This window comes from Mus musculus, chromosome 19, assembly GCF_000001635.26.
Source record: "Mus musculus strain C57BL/6J chromosome 19, GRCm38.p6 C57BL/6J".
In the NCBI taxonomy this organism is placed as follows: domain Eukaryota; kingdom Metazoa; phylum Chordata; class Mammalia; order Rodentia; family Muridae; genus Mus; species Mus musculus.
This window is the reverse complement of record NC_000085.6, coordinates 6,225,836-6,237,301: the sequence shown is the minus strand read 5'-3', so window position 1 is coordinate 6,237,301 and position 11,466 is coordinate 6,225,836. Positions and strand designations below refer to the sequence as shown.

General features: G+C 56.0%; 2 protein-coding genes across 3 annotated transcripts; one reads left to right on the top strand and one right to left on the bottom strand.

The window, feature by feature from the left end:
* Positions 1-1,037: 1,037 nt before the first annotated feature.
* On the top strand, positions 1,038-9,537 carry Ppp2r5b (protein phosphatase 2, regulatory subunit B', beta). Of its 2 annotated transcripts, XM_030250869.1 has the most exons (15): positions 1,038-1,790; positions 2,203-2,669; positions 2,767-2,846; positions 3,329-3,525; positions 4,434-4,535; positions 4,682-4,774; positions 4,902-5,032; positions 6,127-6,186; positions 6,287-6,395; positions 6,747-6,800; positions 6,866-6,916; positions 7,027-7,146; positions 7,953-8,080; positions 8,259-8,360; positions 8,771-9,537. In XM_030250869.1, exons 4-15 carry the CDS (start codon positions 3,388-3,390, stop codon positions 8,916-8,918), a joined length of 1,236 nt encoding a protein of 411 aa, XP_030106729.1. In that variant the 5' UTR covers positions 1,038-1,790; positions 2,203-2,669; positions 2,767-2,846; positions 3,329-3,387; the 3' UTR covers positions 8,919-9,537. The 2 variants fall into 2 exon arrangements, with proteins under 2 accessions (XP_030106729.1, NP_937811.1); NM_198168.3 differs by lacking the exon at positions 2,767-2,846 and having other exon boundaries at positions 1,462-1,790; positions 8,771-9,535.
* Gpha2 (glycoprotein hormone alpha 2) lies at positions 9,534-10,901 on the bottom strand. Its single transcript, NM_130453.3, has 4 exons — positions 10,877-10,901; positions 10,415-10,524; positions 10,147-10,331; positions 9,534-9,801 (listed from the first exon to the last, which is right to left on the bottom strand). The coding sequence occupies exons 2-4, from the start codon at positions 10,512-10,514 to the stop codon at positions 9,700-9,702; spliced, it is 387 nt and encodes a 128-aa protein (NP_569720.1). The 5' UTR covers positions 10,515-10,524; positions 10,877-10,901; the 3' UTR covers positions 9,534-9,699.
* Positions 10,902-11,466: the final 565 nt, after the last annotated feature.

The following is an 11,466-nucleotide window of genomic DNA, read 5'->3' as shown; positions in this document are numbered from 1 at the left end:
TCCACTAGTTTTCTTCCTGCATCATCTAGGCCCCTGCCAGGCATGGGTGGCTTTGGGCAGCCTGGCCTGAACACTGCAGCCGAGAGTCTGTGGAGAGCACTACCTTGTCACAGGCAGCAAGGCGTCCCTCCTGCCTTGGCCTCTGGGTTCTGGTCTGGCGGGAAGAGGCTCTGTGGGTCTGGCTTTCCCGGCTTATTATTAGGGAGTAAGGGGGAGGGAAGCCATGTCTGAGCCCTGGAGGTGGGCCAAGTGGTAGTTTAGGGGTTCCTGTTCTGTCTGGCAGGTGAAGAACAGAGCAAAACGGGAAGTGAAGATCTGCTATCTCTGAGCAAAGGGAGTACTGTCTCTGGGTAGCCATCGCTTGATCTGGGTACCCATCCATTGAGGTGCTAGACTCTAGAACAGTGTCCTCGATACAGGCTTTGGCTGTTTGTTGCTCTAAGGTGGGCACTTCTTAGGTAAACAGACTTCTTTTGCAGCACTAAGTGATCACCAGGGTCCATAAATGGGTGGGGCCAAAAAGCACCCCAATTCCCCCAACCTCATTGCTCTCTCTCTCCTGCTGCTCAGCAAGGACCAGTTTGTCACCTAGGTAAAACTTCAGGATAAAGGTCTCACAGTCATTGTAGGGAATAGAGTGTTGGCGACCAGGTACTATGAAGGGAGCCCGGGACTGCAGGCTGGGAACTTTTGGCCAGAATGCCAAACTCTTGGAATACAGCTGAGCCTTTGATACCCAGCAATGGGGTTTTGATCAAGAACTCCCCACTCTCCAAGGCACATCTTGGCACCAGAGGAGCTGGGAGGTACTGTGCCTTAGGATGGGGGCAGCTCCAGGGTAGCACCTTCTGCCCTCCTTGCTTTGGCATCCCAGGGCTGTCCCTTTAAACTACAGACCATGATGTCACCATGGACAGTAAGTGACAGGAGGGGCACTGCAGGCCGGGAGAATGGACTTCATTTCCCAAGAGCCTCTAGTGAACCACACCCCTCCCAGCAGGCGCTAACGCAAACCCGACTGTTAACCCCTCCAACGCCGGATGCAAGGGGTTTTGTAAGTGTCCGGCTTCAATCTGGGCTGAGTATGAGGAGAGAGGATGGCCTGAGGGACAGATGGCTCAGACCAAATTGTGGGCCTGGCACATCATGCTAGGTAGGACTCTGTCTTGCATTAGCAGGTTCCAACACCGAGTCCTTTTCTTTCCCTACACAGTGTCCCTTCCAGAATTCGGGAGTCCAGTTCTGAGCTGGACTCTGCCCCAGTCTGCTTGCAGGTTTTAAAATCCTCAGCTTTTCTCGGAAGTACTGAGTTCCTCCCCTAGCTCCGAGGTTACCCGTAAAGTTCGGTTGCTTCCTTTAAGCAGGGTGGGGACTACATTTCCCAGAGGCCCCGAGTCCTCCCTGACGCAGCCCCCCCTAGCGGAGGGAGGTGCGGGCCGGGAGGGGGGGAGGTGACTTGATGTCATCCTGAGCAGCTGGGCGGCGGGTGCCGGTGCGCAGCGAGCCGGGGCTCCCGCTGCGCTGCACCGCGCTGATCTGAGTCCCGGGATATCTGCCGAGGGTCGCGTGCTGCCGGGGCCCAGCCCAGAGCCCACCGAGTGCCCGACCCCTTTTGGGGCTGAGCTGGGGGCATGCTCCAGCACCCCCAGAGCCTGGGAGCGAACCCAGGAGCGCCGCCGCCCAGCCCCAGCGCCCCGAGCGGCAGAACCACCGCTAAGGACCCTTGAACCGTCGTCTCTTCCACCGAGGCAACCTCTAGGGTCGGCGACCAAAGTCTGGGTTTCTGAGAAGTGAGTGTGTACCCCAATACCACATTGAGGTTTGGAGACCAGGAAGGAGCGGGATATGAGGAGAGATGCTAGGGTCTGAAAGGGGGTGCACGAGAACAGGACCCTCATTTTTTGGGTGAGTGCACTGAGACAGGAGACATTAGTGGAGCTGGAGTCACACTGCTGTAAGGATCTGGGGATGCTAATAGAGTCCCCATCCTGAGTAGTAGCCATAGGCCGTATTTGGGGAGGGGCTACTTTAGAGCTTGGGCCTGGAAGAAGGGAGGGGCATGGTTGCGCCCTTGTTTTGGGGTCTAGCGAGGGAAGGAGGGAAAAGAAGTAAGGGAGCAACTGCACCACGCGGGCTGTCTTTGGAAAGAACCGACCTGCTCTCTGTGTCTCTCCTGCTGACCTTTCTAACCTGACTTCTCAGAAGAGCCAGCGTGGGAACCCTGACTGGAACTCTTCTGGATCCCCAGGAAAGACCTGAGCCATTGCCTTTCTACCTTACCTGCCCCCCCAGGACTGGGCAGTTGCCAGAGGCCCTGGGGGGGTCAGGACTGTGGCCGTGCCTCCCCCACCCCCTGAAACATGCTGGACAGGATGGGTCCCAGTTAGTGTGTGTGGCCTCATTCAACTTACTCCAGACCCACAAGGAGCCCCCTGGGCTCTGAAAGATTGACCCGTGTTGTCCACTGGCCATGGAGACGAAGCTGCCCCCTGCGAGCACCCCCACAAGCCCCTCCTCCCCAGGGCTGTCTCCAGTGCCACCACCAGACAAGGTGGATGGCTTCTCCCGCAGGTCCCTCCGCAGGGCCCGGCCCCGTCGCTCACACAGCTCTTCTCAGTTCCGCTATCAGAGCAACCAGCAAGAGCTCACTCCACTGCCCCTGCTCAAAGGTGAGCTGTTGTTGGTTGCCAGGGTACCCAGAAGGAAGCAAGGTAGGGGAGGACCAAGGGAGAAGCAGAGGTCTGGTAGAGTTTGGATCTCTTTTAGGCTAGGAACTCCACTGGAACTGACCCCCAATCTCCAGGCCTCTGCTGACGCATGGCCTGACTGGCCTGTCATCTCTGGAGGTGGGGCATCTGGAAGTGGTGCCAGGGGCAGGCAAGGGCCAAGGGTGGGGCACACAGCCTAGGTTTCAGGAGGCTCCTATCAGTCCAGCCAGCTGCCTAGGTCCTGGGGTAGGTGCTTGGCATGATGCCCTGTGATCACTAAATCCCACCCCCCACTTCCTGGCCCGATTTCTACTTTTGGCTCCATGTGTTGAGGGAGGTAAGTGTCTGGGGAGGGGTGGGGAATGCTTGCATACCCAGGGTTGTGATCTTGCTTTAAAGTCATGAGGTCTCTGATCCTGGATTAGAAGAGAGGACCACTTTTTCCCCTCAGCCTCCCGGGAGTGAAGGATGGGACTAGAATTGTTTGCTAGCTGTACCAGAGTACCTTGTATGGGGGCAGCTGAAGCTTCCTGGAAAGTCAGCCTGAGGGAGGTGGAGATCCATCCCGTCCAGAGCCCTTGGCGGCTAGATCCAGGAGGTCTCCCTGTCCCTCCCCGCAGATGTGCCAGCCTCTGAGTTGCATGAGTTGCTGAGCCGGAAACTGGCCCAATGTGGGGTGATGTTTGACTTCTTGGACTGCGTGGCTGACCTCAAGGGGAAGGAGGTGAAGCGTGCAGCCCTCAATGAACTGGTGGAATGTGTGGGTTGCACCCGGGGTGTGCTCATCGAGCCCGTCTACCCAGACATCATCCGCATGGTAAGCACTGCCCAGCCTCGCTCGGGGAACAAGAATTCTCTCAGGCTACCTCTGGGACCCGTGTGGGAGGAATAAGTGCATACACTTCAGCTTGGTCGCAGGCGCGTGCTCCCACTTCCACTGGGTCTCACTGCTGCCCGACACCGTCTCGGGATTTCCTCTCCCTGTTGTCCCTATACTTGAGTGAGCTGGGCCTAGGGTACCTGTCCTCTGGGCCACTTGTCTTCCATGGTCTGACTCAGGCATGGGCTATTCTAAGAAACCCTCTCGCCCAGTCTGATCAGAAACGCTTGGGCTCTGAATGCCTGGGCTGTCCACTGCTTTCAACCTTACCATCACTGCTGAACCACATCCACACACGGATGTGTCAAGCCACCCTTGGGTCTCCAGCCCTTGACTTGCATGAGCTTGGTGTTTAGATGAAGATTGTCCAGAGGAGCAAGTTGCCTGCTGGGAAGTGGGTCAGTCCAGAATTGGATGAGGGCTGGTGGTAAAACTCAGTGCAAGGCCTCAGGTTCAAGCTCTATGTGCTCATTGTACTTAGAAAGTGCTTGGCCATGCTAGGCAGTGGTGGCGCACGCCTTTAATCCCAGAACTTTGGAGGTGGAGGCAGGTGGATATCTGAGTTCGAGGTCAGCCTGGTCTACAGAGAGAGTTCCAGGATAGCCAGAGCTCTGTTCCACAGATAAAACCCTATCTCAACAAACAAAAACAAGACAAGACAAAACAATGACAAAGAAAATAAGTGCTTAGCCTGATGTTGTGTGCCTGTTATCCTAGTTACATAGAAGGCGGAGGCAAGAAGGCCACAAACTCATTACCTGTCTGGGATATAGAGAACTTCGAGAGTTCCCAAAACTCCTGTTTCTATGGTCTCGTCCTTAAAAACCCTCCCTTTCCCCTACTAGATATCAGTAAATATCTTCCGGACCCTGCCACCCAGCGAGAACCCTGAGTTTGACCCTGAAGAAGATGAGCCCAACCTTGAGCCCTCGTGGCCACATCTGCAGGTGTGAAGGGCTGGGGAGCAGGGTCTGCATTTCGGAGTAGATTGGAGAGCTATGGGAGACCCTGACGGTTGGCTGAGAGCTGCAGGGTAGGGGAAGTGGGACAGACTGTAGCCAAACTCACTGTTTGCTCTGTCTCCCACCCCCAGCTGGTATATGAGTTTTTCCTGCGTTTCTTGGAGAGTCCAGATTTCCAGCCCTCTGTGGCCAAGAGATACGTGGATCAAAAGTTTGTCCTAATGGTGACTTGGGGAGCCCAGGCTGGGTGGTACCATACAGCAGGCACATGCCATCTGAGGGACGTGGGATAGGATGCGGAGAAATGGGTTGATATCTGACTTTATCTTACCCTGACCCTCGGTCCTGCAGCTCCTGGAGCTATTTGACAGCGAGGACCCCCGGGAACGTGAGTACCTCAAGACCATCTTGCATCGGGTGTACGGCAAGTTCCTGGGTCTCCGGGCCTACATCCGCAAACAGTGCAACCACATCTTCCTCCGGTGCGTTGCTCTGCCTGCCCAGAAGAGATCTGGGAGGGAGGCGGGGAAGAAGGGACCTGCTGAGCTGCCCAGGCTGTTTGTTTATCAAGTTCTGGGTGTGCAATGTAGTATTGATTATCTGAAGCCTGTGAAAGCAGAGAATAAGTATTCATTTCCGTTTACAGAGGAGAAAATAGAGGCCAGATGAGAAGACTGTAGGAAGATAGAAGCCAGTTAAGCAGTTTAGAGGGACCAGGGTAGCCCAGAGGGATGCAGGGATGTAGGATCTGACCAGCCTGGCCTATAATGACCTACACACATGTTCTGAACACTACATCCACTGGACATGGGGCGCCCCTGTGACTGAGTAGTTGATACCATGGCTGTCTATTTGAGTTTGGTTCCAGGATTTGGGTGAACTTGGGAAAGCCCTTGAAGTTCTCCTCTTGCTTCATCCTTTGGTCACATGGCCTGTGCTAGTGTGGGGCCATTCTCCAGATGAAGCCAGATGAGCCTCCAAGGTACCTGGCGTAGCTCCTGGCCTGAGATGGGGCCTCTAAAACATTAGCTGTTGTTCCTAGTGATAAACTAGAAGAGCCCTGACCCATGTTCTTCAGAAGCTCAGAGTCCATTAGCTTCCCCACTTATTAACTTTGAGGTGAGGAGCCTTTAGCTAGAGTCTCAACTTCATCTCTGTAATGGCTTTCATAGGCCCTAGCGCCTAGGGGGATCTTGAGAATTACAGTGCAGGGTAGAGGTGTTTGCCTTTGCTTTGGTTGACTGCATGACAGTTGAAAGACCTAGGCTGGGTGCCTGCTGACTGGCTGGACATTGGGTAAGAAGTGCTAGGGACCTGAAGAAATGAGCTGGGGCTATCTCAGGGAAGAGATGCTGAGCTGGGACTGACAGTGGCTAAGATGCCTGGTCTGGGAAAGATATTTTGCGAGTGGATGTGGACTCAATGGGGGCTGGTTTGGGGCATCAGGAAGGGAGCACTCCTGTGGGGACAGTTGGACAGTTGTGTGGGGTGAGTCAGGATTGCTGGCAGGAAGGGTGATGGAGAGCTGGACCTGTCCCAAAGCTCCCACCCTCCAGAGTCATCTGTTCTCCTGCAGGTTCATCTACGAGCTGGAACACTTCAATGGTGTGGCTGAGCTCTTAGAGATCTTAGGAAGGTAATTCTCCCTGGGCTTTGGCTGGAGCTGGGGTTTCTGGTAGGAGGGACTGGGGGCCTGCTTGGCTGAGCCCTGCTCCTCTTTTCTGTCCACTCCAAAGCATCATCAATGGCTTTGCGCTGCCCCTGAAGACTGAGCACAAGCAGTTCCTGGTTCGAGTCCTGATCCCCTTGCACTCTGTCAAGTCACTATCTGTTTTTCATGCTCAGGTGAGCCCAGGCCTGGCCTTGCAGCAGCAGCAGCAGCATTTGCAGACACTCAGGGCTGACTGCAGGGCCAGGAAGTCAACTTGACACTTACTGGATCCTGTTCTCACCCCTGAGGCCCTACTAATTCAGTGTCCTCTACCTGAGAGCTGACCTCACACACCAGCCCTGTGCCTCTCCAGCACTCAGAGCGGGGTTCCTTGTAGGTCCAGGGCGGCAGTAAGTGCTCAGGGAACAGGAGTGTGAAGGCAGTACTGAGCAGATGTCTGGCCCTGGCATCATGTCCTAGGCAGCTAGTTCTTGGCTCCTGGCCCCTCCTGACCTTGGCTACTTCTTTCCACCCTGGCCCTGCAGCTGGCATACTGTGTGGTGCAGTTCCTGGAGAAGGATGCAACCTTGACAGAGCATGTGAGTACCTTGGAGGGAAGGTGGGACCCTCACTCTTCGGGTCTGACCCCTTCTCCCTCCTATAGGTTATCCGGGGGCTTCTCAAATACTGGCCTAAAACCTGCACCCAGAAGGAGGTATGAAGGGCTCTCACAACCCTGACAGTAGTGGGGAGGGCTCAGCTTCCAGAAGGCGAGCAGGTGTGTACTTTAGGGGAATGTGAGCTGCTGCCCTGCCCTCTCCCCAGGTGATGTTCCTGGGGGAGATGGAAGAGATTCTTGATGTCATCGAGCCCTCCCAGTTTGTGAAGATCCAGGAGCCCCTCTTCAAGCAGGTGGCTCGCTGTGTCTCCAGCCCCCATTTCCAGGTATGTGACAAAGGGAGGTGGGATCAGGGCAGGGGCACAGCTTGGCAAGGATTCTCAGTTACCCTAACAGAGCCCCTTCTCCTCTCAGCTTTTTTTCTAGCCCTAGGCCTGATAACAGGGAGATGATGGATGGCCTTGGGGTCCTGAGCCCTAGGGCCAGACTTTAGATATATATCTCACTGGTTCGAGCCTTGGAGCCTTGGGACTCACTTATCTAAGTCTAAGTGGATTTCCATGACTATAAAATGGGCCAATAGACCCTTCATGTTGACAGGAACAAGAGCTCATAGTTGTAAACACACCAGGGAAACTGACCCAAAGCCGGCTGCAGAATTGTCAGCCCCTCTCCTTCTTTCCTGGTAACGCCAGACTTCACCGGTCCCTACTTTCTGGCCAGAAGGTTTAGTTCCCCATGCTGTTCTATGCTCACTCCCATCCCTAGGAGCCATAACCTGGTGGAAGTTTGTTCTTCCTCATGATGGCTCTGGGATTTCACTTTAAAAACACCTGACAACAGCTGGCGGAGACGGGTGCTCTCACCCCACTCCCATAGCAGACAACCGAGGCCAAGAAGCTGAATGCCTCGCATGGCCACACACGTGCAGTGGGCTCTGGAGGAGTCAGGACTACCCGTCTGGAAAGCCAGGGCCTTTTCTCTCCTCCATTTGATTTCTCCAGTGGGTCAGATAAGCCCTCAGGATGGGGTGTGGAGGTTAGGGGATCTGGGTTCGAAGGTAAGGAGAAAAAACAGACTTTGCACACCCAAAAGCCACTACCAGGCCCTCTTTCCTGCCTCACCTGCCTAGGTTGCAGAGCGGGCTCTGTATTTCTGGAACAATGAGTACATCCTGAGCCTCATTGAGGACAACTGCCACACTGTGCTGCCTGCGGTATTTGGGACCCTCTACCAAGTGTCCAAGGAGCACTGGAATCAGTGAGTCCCCGAGCTTTCCTCCCCCTTGGAGATAACACCACAGCTAGTGCAGCCCCCGGGGCTCTCCTAGCTGTGAGCAAAAGTCGGCATGTCAGAGGGAGGTGAAAGCAGGGAGGAGAATGGGCAGTGCTCTGGGACCGGCTCGTGAATCTCCTCACACCTCTCTTTGCTATGTCAGAACCATCGTGTCCCTGATCTACAACGTGCTCAAGACTTTCATGGAGATGAACGGAAAGCTGTTTGACGAGCTCACAGCCTCCTACAAGCTGGAAAAACAACAGTGAGTACCGGGTGGGGGGCCCTGCCGCTGAGGACGGACAGAGTGGGGGGCTAGCTGCTGACGAGGGACAGAGAAGAGGGGATCAGGCACTCAGGCTGCAGGGAGAATGGAGAGGACCCATCCGGGTGTGCTCCGCCCATCCTGTGTCTGTCCTGTGTGAGTGCGCTGCCCATGGCACACCAGCCACTCTTTTCAGCACCCATGCCCACTGGCTGCCAGCTCCCCTGTACCGATCGATGCCTCAGTCAGGACAGCTCAGGACCCAGTTCTTCCTCTCCTTTCTCTCCTCACATCTTTTCTAAGCTGAGGGTTCCCATGGAGTCCTAATCACTTTACAGTGGGGTGACAGTGAAGGAGGTTAGACAGCTGGCAGCCAGAAGAGGAAGAGCTGCCTCACCCTCTCTCCCCAGGGAGCAGCAGAAGGCCCAGGAGCGGCAGGAGCTATGGCGAGGCTTGGAGGAACTGCGGCTACGCCGGCTACAGGGGACCCAAGGGGCCAAGGAAGCCCCCGTCCCACGGCCTACGCCCCAGGTGGCTGCCAGTGGGGGTCAGAGCTAGATACACCTAGAACAGGAGATGCTAAACCCAGAGCTATCAGCCCCTCCATCCCTCTGCCCAGGGGCCCAGTGAGGCCCACGCCTCCCCGTGGCCTTGCCGGAGTGGCTCTAGGACTCCCTACCAGCCCCGTGGGAACAGCTTTCACGGAGGGGGAAACAAGAAGGCAAGATGGTAGTCTTGGCAGCAGAACTCTCAGGCCTTTGTGGCAAGATTCTGGCAAGACTAGACCAGGGCAAGTATGCAACTGGGAAGCTGCCATCAGGGATCCTCCCCTGCCCTACACAGCCAGGCTCCAGGCGGCAGCTAGGCCTCTACCCCTGCTCCCAGCCTGGGGCATGGACACTCAGCGCCTGGCCAGGGCCTTCCTCATCCCCACCATGGGGGCACAGTCTATTTATTCTGCCCAGCTCACCCCCAACAAGACCTTGTCCAGGGACATTCTCCTATCCTCTCCCTGGCCCTGACTCCCTTATCCCCTTTTTATTTATTGGGCAGGGGGAGGGGTGAGGGCACAGGCAAGAAGATTCACATTGTCCTGGGGTGAGGGGGGAGGTCACAGTAATCATGGTCTGCCCCCTTCACCTGGCTGGGGGCAGATTTAATAAAGAGCGAAACTCAAGCATTGCTTGCTTTATTGAGGACAGGAGCGAAGGAGAATGTAGCAAGGAGACTGCTGAGAGGGCCAACCTCATCTTCACAGACGATAAAGAGGGTCAGAGCCCCGAGTTTGAGATACCCATGACATGTCAGTGGCAGGACCGGAGCCTGAGCCCTTCGGGGACTAGTAGCGGGAGAAACGGCACATATCACACTGGCAGGCCCTTGCAGTAAAGATCTCAAGCTCCCCACGCTGGTTCCCCACGCACTGCAGCCACACCCTCACCTGTTGGAGGAGGACCCAAGTTTGTTCCCATTCCACCCCACCCTCACGCCCCCATCAGGTTCGAACCCCTGGGTCCTCACCCTCACACCTGGTCAGGTTCGGGCCCCTGGGGGTCCCCACCCTTATGGCCCGGTCAGGTTCGGGCCCCTGGGGGACCCCACCCTTACACCCCGGTCAGGTTCGGGCCCCTGGGTCCCCACCCTCATACCTGGTCAGGTTCGGGCTCCTGGGTCCCCACCCTCACACCAGGTCAGGTTCGGACCCCTGGGTCCCCACCCTCACGCTCCATCAGGCTCAGGCCCCTGGGTCCCCACCCTCACGCTCCATCAGGCTCAGGCCCCTTACCTTTCTGAGGCTGCTGATGGTGCAGCACTGGGAGGAAGAGGTGATGTTGTGCCGATAGCCACTGGCCACCAGCACAGAGTACCGGGAAGGGAAAGCACTAGACTCACAGTGTCCTACACAGGCCTGTGCCACGTGGGAGCCCTGGCAAGTGCCGAGGCGATCACTGCGCACCGTCACATTGAAGGCTGGAAGCAGAGAAGGGAGCAGCCGGTGAAGGCCGTGCTGGCCGGGTTACCCGTCCATCCGCTCCCCAAGCAGAGTTACTCACGGTGCAAGTGGCAGCCTGGGATGGCTGTCTCTGGGCTATGCCCTTCAGTGACTGCCAGGCCCAGCAGGCAAAGGAGCAAGACTCGTGGTGCCATGGGCATCTGCAAAGGACTGGGTGGGAAGGGAAGTCTTTGAAGTTGTGCCTCTCCACCAGCAAGCCAGGCTTCTGGGTCTCCTTATTGGTGAGGTGTGCTGGGTAGTGGTCTTTATCATCTCTGCCTTTGGTAGGAATGTGTGTGTGTGGGGGGGGTTGCTTCCCTGCCTCAGCTACTCTGGAAGGGTGTGAATAGCCACTTATATGTCATCCTATGCATTCTCCCCTGGAATGTCCTCACCATCTGCGGTACATATCAATTTCCCCATCTATGTGCCACTTTGGCTACAAGGCCCTGGCCCACCACCCCACCCTCCCTGGCTCCACCCCTCCCTTCCTGGCCCCACCTCCTCAGCCTCAGCAGCTTACCAGTCCAACAGCAACTGAAGACTCCTGGTGCCTCCTGCTGGTCTCCAAACTGGAGCTGGCTCTCCAGGCTTTTATTTGCTGGTGTTTTAGAGCCCCGCCCTCCCAGATATCAGATTTCAGGCCCCTCCTAGCCTGAAGCCTCCGCACAGTCCCACCTGGAGATCAGGGTCTGTGGTTTCTTCAGAATGCAGTCTCCACTGACATTTCCCTTTCTCTTTAGGCTGTCTAGTGCTGAATACTAGAGGGAGTGAGGCAGGCCCAGGAGTGGCCCAGTGTGACCTGTGGGCAGCTGGATTTTCTTCATCCTCTGTGAGCCTAGGCAGGACTCTTGCCTGATCAGCCATTCTCTGTTGAAAAACTACTATGTCTTTTAGTGATTACAAAGGAATGGGGCTGAAAATCAACTTTTTTTTGTTTTGTTTTTGAGACAGGGTTTCTCTGTGTAGCCATGGCTGTCCTGGAACTCACTCTGTAGACCAGGCTGGCCTGCTCTACAGAAATCCGCCTGCCTCTGCCTCCCAAGTGCTGGGATTAAAAGCGTGCGCCACCACCACCCGGCTTTCAACTTTTTTTCTTAAAAGACCATCTCA